The sequence below is a fragment of the Trichomycterus rosablanca genome, chromosome 12 (genome assembly GCF_030014385.1).
Source record: "Trichomycterus rosablanca isolate fTriRos1 chromosome 12, fTriRos1.hap1, whole genome shotgun sequence".
NCBI classification, from domain to species: domain Eukaryota; kingdom Metazoa; phylum Chordata; class Actinopteri; order Siluriformes; family Trichomycteridae; genus Trichomycterus; species Trichomycterus rosablanca.
Window position 1 is genome coordinate 5,267,623 of NC_085999.1, and position 25,728 is coordinate 5,293,350.

The following is a 25,728-nucleotide window of genomic DNA, read 5'->3' on the forward strand; positions in this document are numbered from 1 at the left end:
CATCTATATTAATGAATTGGCCTCCATGTTAGAGCACTCAGCCACGCCCGGTCTCACTCTACACGACTCAGAGATTAAACTCCTGCTGTATGCAGATGATCTGGTCCTGCTGTCCCCCAGCGCCCAGGGTCTTCAGCACAAACTGGACCTGCTGCAGCAGTACTGTCAGACCTGGGCCCTGACAGTCAACCTCAAAAAGACCAAAATTATGACCTTCCAGAAAAGAGCCAGATCTCAGGGAACCAAACACACATATAAATTATAAACAACACCATGAAATTGAGCACACTAAAGATTATACTTACCTCGGACTAAACATCAGTTCCACAGGAAACTTTAACCCGGCAGTAAATGAACTGAGAGAAAAAGCTCGCAGGGCCTTCTACGCCATAAAACGTCAAACATTCGTGGAAATTCCAGTTCGAATCTGGCTTAAAATTTTTGAATCAATAATTGAACCGATTGCTCTATATGGCAGTGAAGTTTGGGGTTCGCTTACACACCATCAATTCCATAATTGGGACAAACATCCATTAGAGACCCTGCACACAGAGTTCTGTAAAAGCATCCTGAAGGTGCACAGTCACACCACGAACAATGCGTGCAGGGCAGAATTAGGCCGATTTACTCTAATTATCAACATACAGAGAAAAGCAATCAACTTCTGGAACCATCTAAATAAGAGCGACCCCCAATCTTATCATTATAAAGCCCTGAAACACCAAGAGCTGAGCAAACATACCAGTCCCCTCATCCAACTGGTCCTGAGTCACTGCACCCATACACCACTAACACACACCGACACACTAATAACACACACAGACACTCTAACACACACAGATACACCACTAACACACACAAACACATTGCTAACACACACCGACACACTAATAACACACACTAACACAATAAAGACTCAGGAACAGGAGAAATCTGCAAACCCAATTAGAATAAACCAAATTACACAAAAACTCAGAACTAAATATCTGAATTATTGGGAAACTGAAACCAAAACTCAAAGTAAAATGCAGTGTTATTTGTTATTTGGCCCTAAACAGACACTACAGTGCAGCAGATTATCTGAGCACAGTATCCGACCCTAAATTAAGAAACACCCTGACGAGGTACAGACTGAGCGCCCACGACCTGGCCGTGGAGACGGGGCGACACACCCGGTCCTGGCTGCCCCGGGAGGAGAGGTCGTGTCAGCACTGCACTCTCAGTACAGTAGAGACGGAGCTGCACTTCCTCACCCGGTGTACCAAGTACCACCACGTCCGCTCCCAATTCTTCCCTAAATTTAATAACATCATCCCCAACTTCACCTCCCTCCCAGACCCCGACAAACTGCCCCACCTACTGGGGGAGCACAGAGAGAGCTGCACACTAGCAGCACTCTATACACACACCTGTCACCAGGTGAGGGACAGCGGGTGACCATGTCTCATACACACACACACACACACACACACACGCACAAACTGATTGTTTTTCTACCTCATTAATGTAAATATTATACTTTTTATTGTTATTATTTTGCACTGTTTTTATTAATATTTTATTCTATTCTATATTTTTTGCACATGTAACTGTTCTGTATATTTTTGTTCTTTCTTATTTTTATTGTTAATATTTCTCTGTAACTTGCTTTGGCAATACGAATGTCCTTATTTGTCATGCCAATAAAGCTTCTTTTGAGTTTGACTTTGAGTTGAGTGAGTGAGTGAGTGAGTGTGTGAGTGAGAGAGTGAGTGAGCGAGTGTGTGAGTGAGAGAGTGAGGGAGGGAGTGAGAGAGAGAGTGAGTGAGTGAGAGAGTGAGTGAGTGAGTGAGGGAGAGAGAGAGTGAGTGAGTGAGAAAGAGAGCGAGTGAGAGAGTGAGTGAGTGAGTGAGAGAGAGAGTGAATGACTGAGTGTGTGAGTGAGAGAGTGAGTGAGAGAGAAAGAGAGCGAGTGAGAGAGTACGGAAGTGGCTGCTGTGCTGTGCTGTGCTGTAAACTTCAGTGCAGGGCTGAGGGTTCCGCCTTTACTCTCATCCTGTAGCCGACACTCTCGGGGCTGTTTTGTGTTTGTACAGCGGTATCAGTAGCAGTAGAAGCGGCGACATGGCGGGGAGATTACCGGCGTGTGTTGTGGACTGCGGTACAGGGTAAATTATTCTCTATTTTTCTCCTTTCTCACATTCACTCACACTGCTGTCAGCTCTGCAGCTAACCAGCTAACTCACTAGCTTATTCCCCACTCATCCTGGTAGGTTAAGAGTATTTACACTGGTTTATTTACTCGCAGTGATGATTTTGATGTGTTTTCTTTGTAGGCATGTAGTCTGTAGCTTTGTAAAACTGAATAGCATGGGTGGTGGCTATGCGAATTGCTAGCTAGCGATAGACGATGGCTGCGTTTCAAATCGCACACTATAGTACTAAGTAGTGTGTACACAGAGTGCACTAGGAGTCCGACTGGGAGCTATTTTTAGATAGTATATAGGGCGGTAGGGTGATATTGAGGACGCAGCCAACATTTTTTTCTTTCATTGGCTAGCTAACTCGCTTATAATGTTTTTACTGCGACTGCACACTCGGTTTAAACACTGTATACGCACTAATATACTTTAGACAATTTAATATTTTTTGGAAATGCTTAACATGTTTTAAATTATGCCGTTGTTTGGCAAAAGTCATTTTTACGATTGCCGATTTGATCATGCGCAGTTGTGACTTCCTAATTTTATTGACAGCACTAGCCGCTTCCTGCTTCTCGGCTTTTAGTCCATATATGGCAGTGTTCAGCTTTCCTAGTTTATTTCATAGAGTTTATTATTTTACTCAGTTCTAAACTATTAATCTGATTTAAATTTACAGTAACAACTGGACTACAGTCTGTTTTACTATTCATTTTGTAGTGATCACTGTGAAAGTGCAGCTGGGTGGCCGAATCACAGAGGAGGAACAAACAGTGCTTTATACCAACCTCACAGCAGCCTCCTAATATACATGACTGGCATGAAATCAGTTAGCTTTATATAATCACTCATACAGCACAGGCAGTTTGTCATTTGATTATGTTTTTAAAAGATTATTAAATATTTGCTTTATTTTTATTTATCTGTCTTTGGTGTGCTGAACTGAATTTGTGTGGTAGTAGAAGGAAACCCCAAATTATTGTAGAACTTCTGCCTTACAGCAACCAATTGTGTCCCTTTTGTGTTACATTACTTTCTAAGTAATTATACTTAACTAGTAGTGCGATATTAGGTCATCTTAGCTTTTTAAATCATAACAATTAAATGGAAAGTTATCCAGATCATTTTCCTCTGTTTTTGATATCATATTAATTAGTTCTGGGCGGTATGAAGGTGGATACTTTTTGATAAATGAAATGTCCTGACCTGGACATTTAGATCGACTATTTCTTTTAAAGAACTGCCCAAAATCTACAGAATTTCTGGAACAGAATTTTGTTCCGTACTTGCACCTGATAGATTTATTGTATTTGTAGTAGCTGGTTTAAGTTATGACATGACATAAATAACATGAGCATGTGAGAGCATTTGCACTGCATTTGTGTATTACTATATTATTCATATTTATAATATCATTATCACTAGGAGACACAAGCTAAAACAATAAGGGTAAACTGTGTAAGCTACATAATAGCATAATTGGCAGCATCAAACGTTATACTCTGATTTTATCAGTGACACTGTAACACACCTTCTGGTAGTATGCACACAGTATAATCTTCCTAAAACTGCAGTGGTGGAGAAATCATAAATCTCTTGCCTGTGTACATATTTAGCCAACAACCACATAGTATATTTCTGTTAAATTACACTAATTACCAATGTCTTGCCTACTAGAGTCTTAAGTACACTATTATAGACAGCTATCAGTCAAGTATGGTGGCACAGTGGCTAAGTGGGTAGCACTGTCGCCTCACAGCAAGAAGGTCCTGGGTTCGATCCGGTGATTTGTGTCCTTTCTGTGTGGAGTTTGCATGTTCTCCCCGTGTCTGTGTGGGTTTCCTCCGGGTGCTCCGGTTTCCTCCCACAGTCCAAAGACGTGCAAGTGAGGTGAATTGGAGACACTAAATTGTCCAAGACTGTTTGATATAACCTTGTGAAGTGATGAATCTTGTGTAACGAGTAACTACTGTTCCTGTCATGAATGTAACCAAAAGTGTAAAACATGACATTTAAATCCTAATAAAACAAACAAACACAGTCAAGTATATGCTGTCGTATTAAATATATTTCCCATAATTGAAAGTCCAGTACTAAACAATAAATTGTAAAGCCTTCTGAATGTCTGTAACCTTAGTCTAAAATAGTGTTGACCACGAAAACATTGCTATATAAATCCTCACTTTTCTTAATTGCACACTTTGGTTAATTGTTAATTGTTACTTTACATATACTATTTAGGATTTTAAGGATGACTTGTGTAGTCTGCCACCAACAATGTCTTGGATAGTCTCTGAAAATCAGATCGTATTGTTGCTATCATATGACCATATTGTTTAATGATCCTGGAGACCTGGGTTTTAACCTCTTCTTGTGTCACTGTCTGCAAGGGTTTCTTTACGCTACTTAGCTTACATGTGAGCAACTGGATTGTCAAATGGGAACATGCTAATGCCATATGATGGGCTGGTGTATTCCTTCTTTATGCCTACTGTTTTAGAGAGGCTTCAAAAATGATCTTGACAGAATCTTTATGAAATAAATTTTTTATCCAAAAGGGATTTATAAGCAAGGCAAAATACAGTCTGGGCCTGCAGCTGTTAAAAGAGCTGAAGCAAGTGCTAGGAGACTATGAGGCTGTGAGGCTGTATTTCCACCAAATGATCAAAAACAGGTTATAGTTGTGGCTGGATTTGTACCACGAACATCTTCATATTTTTAAACAGCAGTGTTGGGCTGGGCGGTATATGACTACATTCTGTCTCATGATAAAAATGTGTCTACCAGAGGATATATTGCTATACTGTTTATGACATGGCTTAGCTGAATCACTGACTGTATACTGTAAATGGTCAGGAAGCACAGTTGATTGGCTGTGAGAACTGCTTTAAATCATTTCCATGTAAAGGAGATGAGGAAGTACGGTTTGGTTTTTGAGAATCTGACACAGAGCAGAAATAATAATGTTACTGTGGTTTGATAAGTCAACTAACATGATCGAGCATTCTGGATATATCACCAACTTTATAAATAAAACCACCCGTCCCACACTTGCCATTACTCTGGAGGAAAAAGTTGTGTTTAATGCTATTGCTTGCTGATATTTAGGTAAACTTTATAAAGTTATTACAGTGGGCTGGACCTGTACTTGTTTAGTTTGAGACAGTGATGAAGTTAGATTAACATGTCGAGGCTTGAACATTCCACAGCGCATACCTTTCTCACCTCCCCCTCTTCGCTTTGAGCCTGTACAAGTACACAAGCATCTGTTCCGGCTCTGGATAGGGAAGAGTTGTCGGGTTTGTTTCTTGGCTGTATATGTGTGCGAGTGTGAAACTCAGACGTGTGAAGGTCTCACATCCTCTCTCTGACCTGCACTTCTGTGCTTGGTCTGCAGAACTGCTTTTTATATCACCAGCACGTCATGTAATGCAGAAACGGAACCAACAGCACACTGAGTCAAACTGTACCTTCCTCTACTCAACCTGTTCTGAAGATCTGTGAGATCTTTTTTAATTTACACTTTATAAAGACTTCATAGGTACAGTGTGTCTACATAATGAAATAAAATCAGTCTTTTACTGTCATAGATATATGACACTATGTGGACAAATGTATTGTATTACTGTACATTTACATTCTCAGCATTTAGCAGATGCTTGTATCCAAAGTGACTTACAGTACTGTGACAGTATACAATGTAAGCAATTGAGGGTTAAGGGCCTTGCTCAAGGGCCCAACAGTTGCAACCTGGCAGAGGTGGGGCTTGAACTGGCAACCTTCTGATTACTAGTCCAGTACTTTAACCACTAGGCTACAACTGCCCATGTTATAACACTACCTCTAATTTTTGAATGTGTGTTTTAGCCACAGCAATTGCTAACAGGTGTGATAAATCAATTATATAAAGGATAGTCTTTGCCTCCAACTTTGCAGCAACAGTTTAGGGAAGGCCATTTCCTGTTTCAGCATTATTGTGATCCTGTGTCTGAAGCTAGCTCTGCAAAGCTCGGTTTAAAAAAACTCTGGTTGTCTGCACATAAACTGGAACGTCACCCGAGACTTTCTTGACCAGCATATGTTTGTTTATTAGGATTTTAACGTCATGTTTTACACTTTGGTTACATTCATGACAGAAACGGTAGTTACTCATTACACAAGGTTCATCAGTTCACAAGGTTATGTCAAGGTTATATATTCACCTCGCATGTCTTTGGACGGTGGGAGGAAACCGGAGAACCTGGAGTAAACCCACGCAGACATGGGGAGAACATGCAAACTCCACACAGAATGGACCTGGTCCCAGGACCTTCTTGCTGTGAGGCGACAGTGCTACCCACTTAGCCACTGTGCCGCCCCCCTGACCAGCATATAGCAACCATATAGAAGCTCGTTGGGCACAAATGATGGGCATACATTCCCACATCTTGTGAGAAGTCTTTTCAGAGGAGTGGCGGCTGTTATAGCCCAAAAGGTCACATAGAGATTGCTATTTTAATACCATTTGTTTTTTAAGAGTTTATAAGAGTTCATGGACAAGTGTATAGTGTATCTATACACATGTACAGTACATTTAAATTATTTTCTTTGCATATTACTTCTTCCAAAAGCCACAAACTTTCTATATAAAAGCCAGGAGTCCAAACCACTGAGCTACTACCTGCTATTCTGCCCTAGATCTCTGAGGTCTGAACTTACTACAAAACCTCAAGCAATGTTTTCATTAAAAATGTAACATTTTTCCAGCGCACTGCTATTTTCTTTAAACCTGAACCACCAGTCAGCATTACATCTGCAGCTTTTCCCCCCCTCGCGTCTCCAGTCTAAACAAGAAACCTGTTCAGAATCTCCCCACAGCCCTGTTCAGTCTGAACTGCTGAATGCAAGAAACCTGAACATATCAGAAAAATATTTTTGTTATGTTTGAGGAGCTCGGGAGGTGCAGTAAACTTTTACTCTAGTGATCTGGGTTGGAATCTCAGTGGTGCTCTCTGCCAGCTGGGCATCTACACAGACATGAAACAGGCTATTTTATGGAGTTCATGGCAGAAGCACCACAATGGATTAGTGCCATAGTTTTCTGATGGAACTGGACCTGTTGTGACCCTAAGCAAGAGAAAGTGGTTGATGGGAATTAAATTATGTATAAGGAATTTATTTTTAATCATGAAGGTATATCAGGTTTGGTCTCTAGTTTAAGTCATCTCAGAATAAGCCAATACCTAATGTCATAAGCTTATAGTGTACTACACAGGCAGTACTAGGCAGATGGCACCAGTACCTGCAGCTCCTTTAATGTTGCTTCAGACCCCTTGGCAGCCTCCCGGACAAGTTCTCTTTTTATCAATTTTAAAGGGACGTCCAGTTCTTGGTAAAGTCACTGTTGTGCCATATTTTACCCACTTGATGATGACTGTCTTCACTGTGTTACATGGTTCCATGTAATGCCTTGGATTTTAATTTATCATGACTGATAGCTTTCAACAATTAGATCACTTTGATGCTTTGTAAGCTTTTTGTAGACCGTGGTTTTTACTGTAAGCTGCAATAAATGTCAGAAAAATCTTCCTATAACAGCTAAACTTGGTATGTGGTTATTTAGAGTCACATTAATTGATGGCTGACGGCACAGTGGCTAAGTGGGTAGCACACACAGTGAGAAGGTCCTAGGTTCGATCCCCAGGTGGGGTGGTCCGGGACCTTTCTGTGTGGAGTTTGCATGTTCCTGGGTGGGTTTCCTCGGGTGCTCCGGTTTCCTCTCAAAGTCCAAAAACATGCAAGTGAGGTGAATTGGAGACACTAAATTGTCCAAGATGTGTTTGATATAACCTTGTGAACTGATGAACTTTGTGTAATGAGTAACTACCGTTCCTGTCATGAATGTAACCAAAGTGTAAAACATGATGCTAAAATCCTAATAAACAATCAAACATTAATTGATGACAAGTTCTGACTGCTATTACACATGAGTTTGAATGTGATTGGGTAATTTACTGTGTACACTTATGCAACATCATTATTTTAGTTTATTTTTCTTTTTTCCCCTCTGAAAGTTTTCAGTATTTTTTTTTTTTAGTTCAATTGCTTATCAAAAGTGGAAACGAATCTGAATTGATTTATCTTGATCTGATTTCTTACATCACAAAAACCTGCCATTTTATCCATGATGTGTTGACCTGTCCATTGTAATGTGTATTGTGGTCCGAGCTCTCCTGTGTAAAGATCTGTAGAGCTGCTCTCAGGTCAAATCAAGCATCAGCTGTTCAAAATAAATAAAGATGAAATTTATTTAGTCCTAGCCCACTATCGCTGGGATCCAGCATTCGAATTCCCAGCGGAATGTGAAGCATTTTTAGTTGGCATCTGTAGCTGGTAACATTAAAAGCTGGCTCGCATATCCCCGCACTGTGGTTCTCCCTTCTGTTCACCCAATTCCACTTGCTTAATCAGTCTGTTTTGGCCTTTGAAATACTGATTATTGGAATTAGATGAAGTTTCTGCACTCCTGGTATGAAAATCTCTGCTCTGGATAAATGTACCAAACTTGCGTTGTCAGAGGTGTCAAAAGAATCGGCTGTTACTCAGCGGCACACTGGGACGTGAATAGTGTGTTGTGGAATATAGTTACATTATGCTGTAGTGTTGAAACTTGAGGTTTAGACCACACAGCACTTGGCAGCAAAACTGTTAGTGGTCTTTTTTTGAAATGTAAATTCCTTAATGTGCATCATGAAAACTCATAATAAACTATTATTAAATGTAATTAATAAGTGGTATTACAGTAATTACAGCTTTCATAGGTTTTGTCTGTGACATTGTTACATGTTCATTTATGATTTTGTGTGTGTGTGTGTGTGTGTGTGTGATGTAAGCTGTTTAGCTCATTTTTTCTTGTCTTTGTGTTTCAGATATACCAAACTTGGATATGCTGGAAACACAGAGCCTCAGTTCATCGTTCCATCATGTAAGTAGTGTATTAGAGAACATTTTTTATTAAATAGCCCATGACATGAAATTTTGATGGGGTGTGATTTTATTGCTATTTTGTTCAGTCGTAAAACCGAAAGTGTCTTTATTGTTTTTGCACTTCTAAAACAAAATGCCAGTACTTGACAGAATGATAGAAATAAAAAAACTTCTGCTCTCTGGATTTAATCTCCGCAGTACTATTGACCTAGCTGGACATTTGAAGGCACAGTTGGCCATGCCTGAGAGAGGAGGGTTGAGAGGTTTATCATTGCTGCTGTAAATGCCACCTCTACAACAACAGCTGGCACTTAATTTGAATTAAGACTAAGCCTCAGTGCCCACACTCTACTTTTGGGTAGAATGTACAGTTTTAGCCCAATCAGGACTTTTTTAATGCTTTTATAATATTTAAGAAAGATGAATCTATTACTGGTAAAGCCTGAATTACTGTTACTGGTGGAGTCTGAATACATGGTAGACTCTGGAATGTGAATTACAATTATGTACTAAATTGATGTGGATTTTTAGCATCATAAAGCCCTTGTTATAAAAGTGATTGGATGGTGCTAGCCCACTACTGCTGAAATCCAGGGTTGACATGTAGGAGTTGCCACAGTGGAGCTGCTTAGTTTTTACGTCGGATGCCGTTTCTGACCAAATCCTCCAATCTTTATTTGGATATGCAAGTCTGACCCATAGCACCTCTGAGACTACTAGTGATGCACAGTTATTGGTTTAAAGAAATTGGCAAAATTCACACCCCTAGGGTAAAGCAAAAGCTATGTCTGTGTTAACTTGAATACATAAGCATTTGTGTATTTTTTATTCACCCTTAAATGCTTTGAGTATAATTTCTCTATATTTTGTAACCCTGTTGCTCAGGCATTGCCATCAAAGAGTCGGCGAAGGTGGGCGACCAGGCTCAGAGGAGAATGATGAAAGGCGTAGATGATCTGGACTTCTTCATTGGAGACGAGGCCATAGACAAGCCCACCTACGCCACCAAGGTAATTCTCCCACAGAATGCACATTTTCACTTCAAGCATTAGTGCAGCAGTTCTGAACGCTTACGTTTATTATAAATGAACTGGCACCTATATATGACTTGAAGCACGATGTAAGTGGGTCACTGCATGCCTTCCAATTTTTTCTGTGCAGTGGCCTATCAGGCACGGTATCGTAGAGGATTGGGATCTGATGGAGCGCTTCATGGAACAGGTCATCTTTAAGTATCTGAGGGCAGAACCTGAGGACCATTACTTCCTCCTGGTGAGTATTGTACCTCTGAATTTTGGGGTTGGGATGGGTTGGGATGGGGGGGGGGGGGGGGGTTAAACTGCTGTCTCAACATTTCCTTATTAATAAGATTCCCTTTTATTATCCCAATAAGAGTGGAAACAGAATATTCAAAAAATTCCCTTGCCACAGATTTCACTTCTGTCTAAATATTTTTAAAGTTCAGTGTAGAATTTTTGGATGACAAAGAAGTGTAGTGGATTAAAAACCACAACGTTGTGCAACAACACAACTTGCACGACATGTATTTAGTATTAATAGGTTGTTTTAAATGACTTTTATGCATTTTACCCCCTTTTATCCCAATTTAGCATAGCCAATCCGCCACTGGGCACCCTGACGGTATCCAAGCAGGGTGTATATTCGCCTGACACACACTCCCCCCAAAATGTGCACAGTCCCAATCCTTTCTTTTACACCCATACATTGGTGGATTTGAGGTTGGCTTCACGTACGAAGAGCCACGCCCCGATCCCTGCCCTCCTCCACTTTCTGTACAGGCACCCTGGGCAACCCCACCCCTTAGTCCGGTCTTTCTCTCCCAGCAGACTGGAAGCCAATTTTGTCTGCTCCAGGCATTAGCCAATAATACCTGCTAGAGGGCACCCAGCTGACCGGTAGCAGAGCCAAGATTCGACCCCAGGAGCTCAGAATCTTGGCGCTGGTGTGCTAGTGGATGATCCCGCTGCGCCACCTGGGTGCCCTAAAATAAAGATGTTTTTAAATAAATATCCTGGTAAAATTAATAAAACCTAATTTGTGTTTGTAAATATTTATTACCGAGGCAAAGCAGGATGTTTTAACAGTGTTGAAAACGTGTACATACACACGTGGATTAAGTGTTTATTGCTTAATTTGTTTCAGACTGAGCCACCTCTCAACACACCTGAGAACCGCGAGTACACAGCAGAGATCATGTTCGAGTCCTTCAATGTGCCGGGACTTTATATCGCTGTGCAGGTACACACATGCTGCTCTACTGATGTACACCAGTTATTTACTCTGTACACGGTGTGTTTACATTAGTGTGTTTGTGTGTGCTTTCAGGCAGTCTTGGCTTTAGCAGCATCTTGGACCTCTCGGCAGATTGGGGAGAGAACTCTTACCGGTACAGTCATTGACAGTGGAGATGGAGTCACCCACGTCATCCCTGTGGTCAGTCACAAGACCTATTCTTGCTAAACACATTTTTGTGCTATATAAAAGCATAATATATATAGCTTTATTTATGGCCAGAACTTTTGAGCTTCAGTGAACTTTTTGCCTCAAATTCTATGATTGTTTTTGATACAGTGAAACCCAGATAAACTTACTGTGGTCAAACAGTGCAGTATTACAGTAGCATTGCACACAGTCATTCCATTCAGCTGGTGACACTACTCACTATACCCAATATTACCATTTGTTCTTTTACATTTGTGAGTCCTGCCAAAGATTATGAATTTCTGCAGATATTTGTCCTGATGTATAAGCTGATGCAGGGAAAACTGCATCAAAATCTTTTTAAATAGGTCTTAAAAAGGACAAAGTACAGTTAGATTTTTCATGGTTTTATTACATTTGGAATGACTAATTGTAAAATACATAAATAGTGTGGGCGCACGGGTGGTACAGTGGTAACTTACACTAACTCACTACCGCTGGGATCTAGGGTTCAATTCCTAGTGGGGCGTCTACAAACAGACACTGTTGCTCCTGTCCAGGGTGTGTTATTGCTTCCTTTGACGCTGACAAAGCTAGACCCACTGTGACCCTGACCAGTGGTAAAATGAAATAAAGAAAATAAAGTAGAAATATAAACTCTAGTAAATGTTATGGTGACTGTAATGCTGAGGTAAATCTAAATCTGGCTTGTTTTGTGGTTTATAGGCGGAAGGCTATGTGATCGGCAGCTGTATAAAGCACATCCCCATTGCAGGCCGTGACATCACCTACTTCACACAGCAACTTTTAAGGGAGAGAGAGGTGGGCATTCCACCCGAGCAGTCCCTCGAGACCGCTAAAGCTGTCAAGGTAAGCACGTGTGAGCATTTAGTTCACTTTGGATCCTTTATCAGACTTGGCCAGTCTCTGCTTGCTGGTTTACCTGAAAAGCCAGTTATCCTCATCAGGGTTTGCAGGGTTGCCAGTTATCTTCAGGGTTTGCAGGAAAGTGTATGCAGAATTCCTACTAAAGTAATGCCTACATGTGGTTCTAAGCAGGTAAATTGGTAACAGGTGCGGGGACCATGATATCATGAGATGGGGACCAACCAAAGGCTTAGATTTGGATGCATATATGGGTCGTGACTTGCCACTTTGTGCCGAACTTCATGAGAGAATTGTCAGACAGTTCAAGAAGAACATATTACAACGCAAGTTTGCAAGTAATGTAGGTCCTTTATCTACTTTGCATAATGTTGTGAAATCTCACTGTGAGTCACACTCTGTCACAACTGGAAGCTACTGTTCAGTGTGCATAACCTTTAAGCCATCAGACAGTATTGCAGGAGAAACCGTCATGATACTGAGATAAATATAACACACATGGGCCTGGGAGTAGTTCGGAAAACTGATGTGACTTAATTAATTCTTCATTAATTCTTCTGTTACTGCGTCAAGAAATGCAAACATGCTGTTTTTTTCCCCCCAAAAGTAAATGAATGAAATTGCCCTTTAGTGTTTCTCTATTAATAGAGTAACATATCAGTACATATTACTTACATACACTGATCAGCTATAACATTAAAACCACCTCCTTGTTTCTACGCTCACTGTCCATTTTATCAGCTCCACTTACCATATAGAAGCACTTTTTGGTTCTGCAATTACTGACTGTAGTCCATCTGTTTCTCTACATACTTTTTTAGCCTGCTTTCACCCTGTTCTGCAATGGTCAGGACCCCCACAGGACCACCACAGAGCAGGTATTATTTAGGCGGTGAATCATTCTCAGCACTGCAGTGACACTGACATGGTGGTGGTGTGTTAGTGTGTGTTGTGCTGGTATGAGTGGATCAGACACAGCAGCGCTGCTGGAGTTTTTAAATACCGTGTCCACTCACTGTCCACTCTATTAGACACCTTGTAGATATAAAGTCAGAGACGATCGCTCATCTATTGCTGCTGTTTGAGTTGGTCATCTTCTAGACCAGGGGTTTTCAACCTTTCTAGGCATGCGCCCCCCTTCGTGTGCCAAGCGCGGCTTGCGCCCCCCCCCCTCGGGCCACGCCCCCTCCCCTTGGTGAGACAGCGTGGATTCCTCCACGCCCCCTTCCCCTTGATGAGGCACGCCCCCCCCTCCCCTTCATAAAGCACGGCTCAATCTCGTGTGCCACCGGTTCATAATAATAATCTCGTGATGCCACTCGCGCCCCCCCCAGACAAGTAGGGGGGTGCGCCCCACAGGTTGAAAACCCCTGTTCTAGACCTTCATCAGTGGTCACAGGACGCTCCCCATGGAGCGCTGTTGGCTGGATATTTTTGGTTGGTGGACTATTCTCAGTCCAGCAGGGACAGTGAGGTGTTTAAAAACTCCAGCAGCGCTGCTGTGTGTTATCCACTCATACCAGCACAACACACACTAACACACCACCACCATGTCAGTGTCACTGCAGTGCTGAGAATGATCCACCACCTAAATAATACCTGCTCTGTGGGGGTCTTGACCATTTGAAGAACAGCATGAAAGGGTGCTAACAAAGCATGCAGAGAAACAGATGGACTACAGTCAGTAATTGTAGAACTACAAAGTGCTTCTATATGGTAAGTGGAGCTGATAAGATAGACAGTGAGTGTAGAAACAAGGAGGTGGTTTTAATGTTATGACTGATCGGTGTATAACACCTACAGTACAGTGAAATTCTTTGTTCCGCGTACACCAGCTTGTACAGAAGCTGGGGTCAGAGTGCAGGGTCAGCCATAGTGTGGTGCTCCCAGTGCTGAGAGAGTTAAAGGCCTTGCTCAGGAGCCCAACAGGGGCTGATGGAAGAGCATTCAAACTCGCAACCTTTCGATTGACTGTCCAAAACTCTACCCACAAGGCTACCCCTATATCTAAAATACCATTCCTGAGTTGCTAGGAGCATGTTCTAGTTTATTACTGTGCATGCAGCTGGAGGATTGTGCCAGAGCCTAAGTTGGATGAGCTTCACTTAGTTTTGCATAATGAAATTGTTCCCTCAGGCTTCCAGTCATTACTCTGTCACGAGCCATTAGTGCTGACACGGACGTTTGGTGATACACTGAAGGGAAAATGCGTTTCAGAAGTTCCAACAGACTCCTAATACTGTACTGACGTGTGTGTGTGTGTGTGTGTGTGTGTGTGTGTAGGAGCGTTTCAGTTATGTGTGTCCTGACCTGGTGAAGGAGTTTAACAAGTACGACACAGATGGCTCCAAATGGATAAAGCAGTACACCGGCATCAACGCCATTAGCAAGAAAGAGTTCACCATTGATGTGGGGTACGAGCGTTTCCTTGGCCCAGAGATCTTCTTCCACCCTGAGGTATTGAACAAACACTGTGTGAAGAATTAATGCCACGCATGCTGCAGAATGACAGCACAGCATTACTGAACTCTTAATGCTGAACTCTCTCTGTTTCTCTCTCGTTTTCTTTTTTTCCTCCTTCTGTCTGTCTGTGTGACAGTTTGCCAATCCAGACTTCACTCAGCCGATCTCAGAAGTGGTCGATGAGGTGATCCAGAACTGTCCCATCGATGTGCGTCGTCCACTGTATAAGGTAACTGACTGTACTGGAACTACTGGCTTCTGTGCTTTCTTATTCATTATGCAGTGGGGTAATTCCAGTTCTGCTGGATCAGGGAGCCTTTCAAAGATTAAAATTAAACTTCATGCACTTGAAATCATGAGCTCATTATTTATTTATTCATCATAAATTGGCTTAATAATTAATTGATCATTTTCATCATGATCACATAGCCCCATTTTACAATATGTAGGAGCTTAATGCAGTAATTAGGGAATTATTTCTATGGTCTATGATCATGTTTTGGACTTTTTATTACTGTCATGTTGTAATCACGCTATATTTTGCACTGGGTGCTTTTTAATATTTATCACTGAATGTAAAAAATAAAAGCTTTTTTGATGTTACTTCTAACAGAAAGATCTCTCTTATTCTTGTGGCCTTGACCATTCTAACTAGGATTGTTCAATTTTAACTACATGAGTGCAGGCATAAATAATCAAGTATCTAATTAATGGTGAATGCCATCAGTTATTACAGTGTACGTTTTAACATTTGGGCTTTACTGCTGCAAGTAAGATGAAGTGTGCATCATTTATTCATGTTCTTTTTTTTAATGAGAGTAAATATGCACATAAATCAATTGATTAATACATAATTGACATCTGTGTTTTTATGCTGCCTCAAAGCCCTTGAATACTTGTAAATGTGAAAATAATTAAATGCACATTACTGTGTAACTGTGTGATGATTGTAGGATGATATGACTATGTATATATAATGTTAAAATTTAGAAAGTGTCCACTGGTGGAGATTAGGCTGTATGGTTTATACACTAATATCTGTAGATTAATGTAGCTGTGCTGGATAAATAAAATAATATAAGGATACATGACACAAAGTGTGAGGTTTTAATTACAGCTGAATGCAGTCGGACCAAAAGATGCACCAGATCACGATTTATGTGTTTCAGTCACTACTTCTTAACAGGTGTAATAAATCAATTATATATAAGGAAATTATATTCTTTTAATTTTGCATCAAGCATTCAGGGAAGGTATTTTCCTGTTTCTCTGTGCACAAAGCAAACTCTATAAAGACATAAAGAAAAGCTCGGATTAAAAACACTTCAGTGTCCTGCACAGAGCCTTGACCTCAGCCCCACTTAACAGCTTTGGAACGAACTAGAACATTAATTGAGGCTTTCTTGACTGACATTAGTGTTCAGCCATACAAATTCTCTTAAGACTGAATGGGCACAGTCGCTCAGGTGGTTCAGCGGTAAAACACACGCTAGAACACCGGAGCTGGGATCTCGAATACATCGTATCGAGTCTCAGCTCTGCCTGCCGTCTGGGCTGAGCGGCCACATGAACAACGATTGGCCTGTTGTCCAGATAGTCCAGATATTAAGCCGGATAGGGTCTCCCTCATAACTAATGCAACTAAGACCTCTGCTGGCTTATTGATGGCGCATGCACAGACACGGAAAAAGAGTGCATTGATCAGGGTGTGTCTCTCCGTACACAGTGCTGATCTGCACTGCACTCGTCAAAGTGTAGGTGACAAAATGCATACGGATGCTGCCCACGTGTCGGAGGGGGCCTGGGTTAGCTTCGTTTTCCTCAATCAGAGTGAGGATTGGCATTGGTGGAGAGGAAGCATGACGCAATCGGGCAATTGGACAAGCTAAAATTCTGGAGAATAAGGAAAAAAAAAAAAAATATATATATATATATATATATATAAAAGACTGAATAGGCACAAAAAAAAAAAAAAAAAAAAAGTATATATAATATATATATATATATATATATATATATATATATATATAATATATATATAAAAGACTGAATAGGCACAAATTCCTACAAACATATTTTAAAGACTTGTGAGAAAATTGGCTGTTTTATAGCTGGAAGGATAACAAAGGGGTCGCTATTTTAATGCCATTTGTTTTTAAAATGGGATGTCAGACTAGCTCATGGTCAGGTGTCCAAATACTTTTGCCCATGTATGTTACCTTGATATCATCAAATCAGAATTTAGACAAATGCATCTTCTGCTCCTTATGTAGGAAAAGAAAATTGTCAGTTTTATTTTTAATGCTATTTCTAATCTTATTGAGTAATGTGTGTATGTGTGTGTTTTTTCTTTTTGAAGAACGTTGTTCTTTCCGGTGGCTCCACCATGTTCCGTGATTTTGGTCGCCGTCTTCAGAGAGACCTGAAAAGAAGCGTTGATGCTCGTCTCAAGCTGAGTGAGGAGCTCAGTGGCGGCAAGTTAAAGGTCTGACAACTGTCCAGGACATCAGCACACAGAAAAAACACAATGCAAAAGGGCTCCAGAATAACCACGCTTGTGTTTGTATTACAGCCCAAGCCCATTGATGTGCAGGTCATCACTCACCACATGCAGCGCTATGCCGTGTGGTTCGGAGGATCCATGCTGGCCTCAACAGTGAGTCACACATTCAGTTTTAAACATTACATTAGCATGTGTCGCCCCATTTTACACCCAATACTGATGCATTTGATAGCTGTTGGACAAAATGAATTTACACTTAGACTGTACTAGGAGAAGGTGGCCTGCCACAAAAAGATGGTTTTTAAAAAAGCTAATAACGCAAACTGAAAAATCATGCACTTTCTGAGTTCCTGAATGTTTTTAGGTAAATTTGTACATTTGTAGTGTGATGTGTCAGGTGGCAACCTAAATTTCATGATAATTACTGGCCAAGGTTGGCAATGCACACCTACAATTTTAAAAAAGTATAACCACGCCTAGGTGGCGCAACGGGATATTTCACTGGCACACCAGTCCTCAGACTCTGAACTTCCCGGTATATAGCGGGCACAGTTGGCACTGCCTGTAGCAGACAAAATTGGGAATCAAGTCTGCTGGGTGGGGTCTTCAAACGCTGTGCAAGGACCCTGGTTAGCAGCCCGAGGCGCCTGTGCAGAAATGGAGAAGCCTTATGTGCGAATCCACTGAAGCATGGGCGAAAAAGAACGGGTCGAGGGACTGCGCACGCGTAGGAGGGGGCGTGGGGCAGGCGAATATACCCTCCTTTAATGCAATCAGGGAGCCCAAGAAGTGGAAGACTAATTGGTGCTGCTAAGTTGTGAGAAAAGTGGGAGAAAATGCATACAATAAATATAAAAAAAGTATAACCAGCTCTAAAACAAATAATAATAATAATAATAATAATAATAATAAGCCTTACATTTTCAGATTGAATTGGGTTTCCATTCTTCACACTAACTATATTTTTTCCCAGCAGTAAGTCCGCCTACATGTCTAACATTTTTTTAATTGTGATTTCTTTTTCTGTCTTTTCTTCTTTAACTAGCCCGAGTTCTACCAGGTGTGCCACACCAAGAAGGATTACGAGGAGATCGGCCCCAGCATCTGTCGCCACAACCCTGTCTTTGGTGTCATGTCCTAAAAGTCCACAGACCTGTCCACACACACATACACACACACAGTGGGTCGGGTTGGGGTGGTGTAGGTTAGGGTCTGAAAGGGGGGGATAAAAGAGCAAGCCACTGGAGAAAGAGAGCTCATTTCGGTTACCACCAAACCTGTCTGCTGGATCCAGATGATGAATGTTGTGTTTGTTTGTTTATTTGTTCTTGTTATTCCCAGTACACGGGATATGCAGTTCCTAGACCAAAATGACTCCAGCTCTTCTCTGCCTCTGCTCAGTAATATGTGGGCGTCTGAAATATAACAATCCCCTGATGAGTAGAATAATGAGTGTGGAAATGATATTAACATTTGTGATGGTGGTGATGCTAAAAACTGCTGCCATCAACTGTTTAAAGAAAAAAGCTTCTTTCTAGAGGTTAACCACACCAATGTTGTTATCCTGTTTCCTAGTCGTATCATACCTGAGCAGGTTCATGCCCTTTAACAATTCAAACTGGGTAAAACTCAGACCAGATATAAAGAAAAAAACCTGCATTATTTCACTGCTTAGATTCTTTTTGCGCTTACTTCTGCTCAGAAGAAATGATTTCCTTATTTCATTTTTCTCGCTTTCATCAGATTTGTTTTAAATACACGACTGCTTTTACCTTCAATCATATTTGCATTGTTCTCAGTAATTTAAAGCAAAAGCAGCTGTCAATATTAGGACTATTATGAGCTTGAAAGAGAATGACTATCTGACCAGTATTGCTAACCTAGTGGATTTTTTATTATTTCATTGAACACCAAATGACAGCAGGTTTGGATTTGTAAATGCAATGCCTGAAACATTCCAATAAAGGCGTAGATTGTTTCTACAAAATTGCTTCTCTCCTAATTACACAAAAATGTCTTTTTTTGTTACTCCGTCATTTGTTTCCGCGTAACACTAGTTTAAAGGAAGATTAAAAGTCAGATTTGCTCGACTTCAGCCTGATTTGGTCCAGACTGTCAAGGGCAGGAAGGGTCTGATCTCATTTTTAACAAATCAGAAATGCTTTGCCGGCAATACAAGTACAATTACGATGCCGCCACATTTAAAAAAAGCAATGCGGCCGCATGCCGTAGGGAGGGTTATGTGTAAAGCAGTCGATGGAGCTTAGAATAAAAGCTCAGTGTTGCTATACTTTTAAGGTGCATTAGAATTCTAATCTCATCCACAAGGGTCCTGTGTGGCTGAAGATTTTCATCACATCCAAGCGTAGCCTACACCTGATTTCACTCGTTTAATCCTCATGTCTTAGAACTAAGATGACTGATCGGACGTCTCCAGGTAAACATCCTGCATGGTTGGTATGAAAACCTGAAGCTTTTGTGGATGTGAATAAACACACGATCTAGTCTGGTGCTTTCTGACCTTGGAGGTAGAAGTAGGTGGAGTGCTGATGAAAGAAGCATTTCTCTGCTGAGGTCTGAATTTCTGTTTTGCTAGATTTCCTCTATTTGTGTTAAAAACTACACACAGACATACACTGATCAGCCATGACATTTCTACACTCACTGTCCATTTTATCAGCTCCACTTACCGTATAGAAGCACTTTGTAGTTCTACAATTACTGACTGTAGTCCATCTGTTTCTCTGCATGCTTTGTTACCCCCCTTTCATGCTGTTCTTCTATGGTCAGGACAATCCCAGGACCACCACAGAGCAGGTATTATTTGGGTGGTGGATCATTCTCAGCACTGCAGTGACACTGACACGGTGGTGGTGTGTTAGTGTGTGTTGTGCTGGTATGAGTGGATCACACACAGCAGTGCTGATGGAGTTTTTAAACACCTCACTGTGTTTAAGAGAATAGTCCACCAACCAAAAACATCCAGCCAACAGCGCCGTGTGGGCAGCGTCCTGTGACCACTGATGAAGATCTCAAAGATGACCAACTAGGTAGAGTGGACAGTGAGTGGACACGGTATTTAAAAACTCCATCAGCATTGCTGTGTCTTATCCACTTATACCAGCACAACACACCCTAACACTACCACTACCATGTCAGTGTCACTGCAATGCTGAGAATCATCCACCACCTAAATAATACCTGCTCTGTGGGGGTCCTGACCATTGAAGAACAGCATGAAAGGGGGCTAACAAAGCATGCAGAGAAACAGATGGACTACAGTCAGTAATTGTAGAACTACAAAGTGCTTCTATATGGTAAGTGGAGCTGATATAATGGACAGTAAGTGTAGAAACAAATAGGTGGTTTTAATGTTGTGGCTGATCGGTGTATAATGTCCAAATCCTGGCAAGCACTACACAGGTTATGGATTTGGCAGTGCACCTTCCAATGTGTTTTATGATTATCACTTCTTTACCAGAACTGTGCAATACACCGGAATGAATTGTGTCATTATTCACCTGATTTGAATCTAAACTGAATGTCTAATGCACACCTACATTTAAACTGAGTAGATTAATTTAAATATGCATGCCTTAGTCCATTTTACATCTAACAGTAATTTAATTGCTATGATGGATGCTATGATAACTTGGCCAGTCGTTGCGTATTTGAAATCTCTGTACTGATGTACTGGCTTTGTTGGCGACTAGATGGCAGTGTTTCACTCCAAATTTAATTGAACTGGCCTCAACCAAGCGAAAACATGCGCTCTTCACTGCGGTATGTTAAAAAATCCACAGAACCATGACTCACATCCTGCTATTAACGACCTCCTGTCTTCAAAACCAACTGAAAATGTCACACGAAACCTATAAAGAGGACATGATGCTATTTTCTCATTTACACATGTAACTACTTTGGTCTGATGTCTGTGGGCTGTTTTAGCTTCCTGCAGTGGGTTAGGTTAGAAAGGAGGTGCGTCAAACTAGCTGGTTTATACGACAGTGTATTAGGGCCACTGTAAAAAATATTTTCAAGTTTTGATTTCGAGATTAAAGTCAAAATATTATGAGAATAAAGTCGAAATATGAGAATAAAGTCACAATATTATGAGAATAAAGTCGAAATATTATGAGATTAAAGTCGAAATATTATGAGAATAAAGTCGAAATGATTTCGAGATTAAAGTCAAAATATGAGAATAAAGTCGAAATTATTTCGAGATTAAAGTCGAAATATTATGAGAATAAAGTCAAAATATTATGAGAGTAAAGTCTAAATTGTTTCGATATTAAAGTAAAAATATTATGAGAGTAAAGTCTAAATTATTTTGACTTTAATCTCGTAATTATTTTGACTTTAATCTCGTAATATTTTGACTTTAATCTCGAAACAATTTAGACTTTAATCTCAAAATCGAAATGTATACAACTTTGTACAAAATTGTCGTAGGTTTTACACACCAAGAAAATTGATTATGATTGTTATTAACTTACTGCAAAAGATTTGTGTTATTCCAAAAACCCAAATCATACATAATTTACTATAAAAATGTAGTACTTTGGTTTGTTAAAAATCCTAAACAATCCTTTAAATAAGACAAGTCAACAATGAGGTTAATCATTGTCAGATTTCTGCATGGCTGAAATTAAAATTGTCCAGAGACCAATTAGAGCACATATGGAGCCAGCATGCGGTTTGGTTCAGCACTGAGAATCGTTTTGTGAATACCAGCGAGGAGTGATTTATTTAGCTTGAAGGTTTACACAATAAACCAATAAACCAGGCAGCTCTGGTCAGCGTTGTTCTACTCTGCAGTTTTGCTTGGACAAATGTGGTCTGCATGAAAGGTGTTATCAGAGGGCAACAATGGGTTCAATGTGCATGAGAGTCAGGGGCGTATTAAATGTTGGGCTGATGCTATTTACTGTACCTTTAGTACACATGTTGATAGCAGCAGATATGATCAGGCATAAAGACCTGAGTGATTTGGTAACAAGGTAGATTGCTATGGTCAGATGACTAAGTTGAAGTATTTCTGAAACAGCAAGGAGCTCTCACAGGCAGTTGTGGTAAGTGCCCGCTGACAGAGGACCAGGCAGAACAAGCCACGTACAAAACTCATTGACTCATTATGGGCATAAAGATTATGTATGGTGTTTGGTATGGACCAATAAAAGGGCTACTTGGCTCAGACTGCTGATAATTATAATACTGCTGATGAGGAGAATGGGGCTGCAGATGCTGCACCCATGCTAATTCCTGTCTTCTGTTGAAAGCACCTACAATGGACACGCTGGCATCGAAACTAGACATGGGAGCAACAGAAGAAGGTTGACTGGTCTGACGAAACCTGTTTTCTCCAAGATTATATGGGTGCTCGGGCATGTGTGCATTGGTGTGCATCCATGGAAGAGATGGCCACATGATGTGCTGTAGTCCATATCCTGGCAAGTCATGGTCTGCATTAAAGATGTCACAAAAGACAAGAATGGGTTCAATGTTAAGGGCCAGATTGTCAGATGACTGGGTTGAAGTATTTCTGAAACAGCAAGGAAGTACATCAACACAGGCACTTGTGGTGAGAACCCTCTCACAGTGGACTCAGGCAGAACTGGTGACATTAGGCTGCCAAGACTCATTGACTCATTAAGGACATAAAGACTTTGTATGGTGTCTGGTACTAGAAGGGCTACTGTGGCTCAAATTGCACCCATGCTAATTCCTGTCCTCTGTTGAAGCACCTACAATGGACACACCAAGACTCATTGACTCATTAAGGACATAAAGACTATGTATGGTGTTTGGTATGGACCAATAAAAGGGCAACTGTGGCTCAAATTGTAGATGATTATAATTCTGCTCATGAGGTGAATGTGTCCCATCATATAGAGCATTTAGCTCTTTTGTGAATAGGGCTGAATAGCTGCAGACGTTGTGCCCATGCTAATGGACACGCTGGCATTGAAACTAGACATGGGAGCAGCAGAATAAGGTTGACTGGTCTGATTAAACCTGTTTCCTCCAAGATTATATGGGTGCTCTGGCATGTGTGCATTGTTTACCAATGGAAGAGATGGGAGAGGCACCATGATGCACTGTAGTCCATGTCTTCTTGGCAAGTCAAAACTGTTGATGGTCCTAATGTTTTGGCTCATTGGTGTATAAAAGCAGTTCTATTAAAATGTCTTGGTTCTAACTTTATGGCAACAGACTGGGGAATGCCCTTTCCTGTTATAGCATGACTTCACTGTGTGAAGGGACTCCAGTGGCCTGCACAGAGTCCTGAACTCAACCACATTAAACACTGTTTGGATGGATTGGAACATCTACTACAAGCCAGAACCTCTAGTCCAACATTATTGACTGATCTTACAAATGTTTGTTTGACTGAATGAACGCAAATGTCCATGAACATGCCCTCACAGAAGATATCACAGAATATATTAATGTTAATATTAATAATACACATGGTTTTGGAATGAGCTGTCCAACAGGCTTATAGTCAGGTACATATAGTGTCTGTGAAAAACACTCCCCACTCCCTCTTTTTATTTATTCTCTCCTCTCATTTCATTATTTACTTAAAAAATACCTCCTCTGTCAACTCAGGAGCACATTTTCTTAAAGTAAATTTCTTCTTCAGCGCACTAGCATCTATTGCACCCACACTGAGCGGCGTCTCATCAATCTTAGAGCAGTCACAATCCTAACTGGCTAATTGAATCCATCGGTCAGCACTGGTTTAAGTGACAGACAGTCCAAGGTACTGCCTGATGCTGTTTTACAACAGGTAATGGTGTGAATATTAACATCCCCACCACCACCACTACATGTTTTCAAGTTTTCTTTGGGTAATTGGGTTTTCTTCCACCTCCCAAGAATGCCTGTTGGTAAATTGGCTGTCCCAAATTGTCCCTATATGTGAGTATGTGAATGAGTGCCTAAGTGAATGTGTGTATGTCGCCCTGCGACTGATTGACACTAGGGATGTAACGATGCACCCCAAGGCAGTTAAAAATCGTGCACATGTGCCACTATTCGAATCAGTAATTCATGTAAAATGAATCGATATTCACTGTAAACAGCAGAGGGCGCTGGCGCTATTCACCTCGCCTGATTGACATCACTACACAGAGTTGTACGGGATTTTCCAGCCAAATTTATTTATGTGAGGATACTTTCTTTGTTTGTATTATTCATTTCTTTATTTAATGTGATTTGTTTTAAAATTTCATTCCGACATGTGGGCAGCATGCCGTATGCATTTTATCACCTGCACTTTGACAAGTGCAGTGCAGCTCAGCGTTGTGTACGGAGAGGACACACCCTGATCAGCACTCTTTTCTCATCTCTCTGCAGGCGCCATCAATCAGCCTGCAGAGGTCGTAATTGCATAATTGTCATAATTTGTCTTCAATTTCATTTTGTTTAAAAAAACGGGAAAAAATCATATCGTGAACCCAGTATCATGAATCGTATTGCATCATGGGTAGAGTGTATCGTTACATCCCTAACTGGCGCCCTTTCCATAAGTTTAATCCTACCTTATGTCCAGTGATTGTAGGTGCTTCGAGACCCACTGTTCTCCTGGCAACTGCCAAACCCAGACTCGTCCATCGAATTGCCAGATGGAGAAGCGTGATTCGTCACTCCAGAGAACACATCTCCACTGCATCCACTGAGTCCAGTGGCGGCGTGCTTTACACCACTGCATCCGACGCTTTGCATTGTGCTTGGTGATGTAAGGCTTGGATGCAGCTGCTCGGCCATGGAAACCCATTCCATGAAGCTCTCTACACACTGTTCTCGAGCTAATCTGAAGGCCACATGAAGTTTGGAGGTCTGTAGTGATTGACCTCTGTGCACTATGTGCCTCAGCATCCGCTGACCCGCTTTGTCATTTTACATGGCCTACCACTTCATGTATGAGTTGCTGTCGTTCCCAATCACTTCCACTTCGTTGTAACACCACTGACAGTCGACTGTGGAATATTTAGTAGCAAGGAAATTTCACAACTGGACTTGTTGCACAGGTGGCATCCTATCACGGTACCACGCTGGAATTCACTGAGCTCCTGAGAACGACCCATTCTTTCACTAATGTTTGTAGAAGTTGTCTGCATGCCTAGGTGCTTGGTTTTATACACCTGTGGCCGTGGAAGTGATTGGAACACTTTAATTCAATTATTTGGATGGGTGAGTGAATACTTTTGGCAATATAGTGTATATAATTGCCCACAGAAATCCCAGTAAATTACCGAAAGGCAGTCTATAAATAGCTAC

The 25,728-nt window shown here is 41.0% G+C and overlaps 1 protein-coding gene across 1 annotated transcript; it reads left to right on the plus strand.

The window, feature by feature from the left end:
- The first annotated feature begins 1,853 nt into the window (after positions 1 to 1,853).
- Positions 1,854 to 19,426, plus strand: actr3 (actin related protein 3). The gene is made up of 12 exons (XM_063006053.1): positions 1,854 to 2,147; positions 9,089 to 9,144; positions 10,032 to 10,156; positions 10,308 to 10,418; positions 11,310 to 11,405; positions 11,493 to 11,600; positions 12,315 to 12,458; positions 14,757 to 14,930; positions 15,073 to 15,165; positions 17,296 to 17,421; positions 17,509 to 17,592; positions 18,485 to 19,426. Exons 1-12 carry the CDS (start codon positions 2,104 to 2,106, stop codon positions 18,578 to 18,580), a joined length of 1,257 nt encoding a protein of 418 aa, XP_062862123.1. The 5' UTR covers positions 1,854 to 2,103; the 3' UTR covers positions 18,581 to 19,426.
- Positions 19,427 to 25,728: the final 6,302 nt, after the last annotated feature.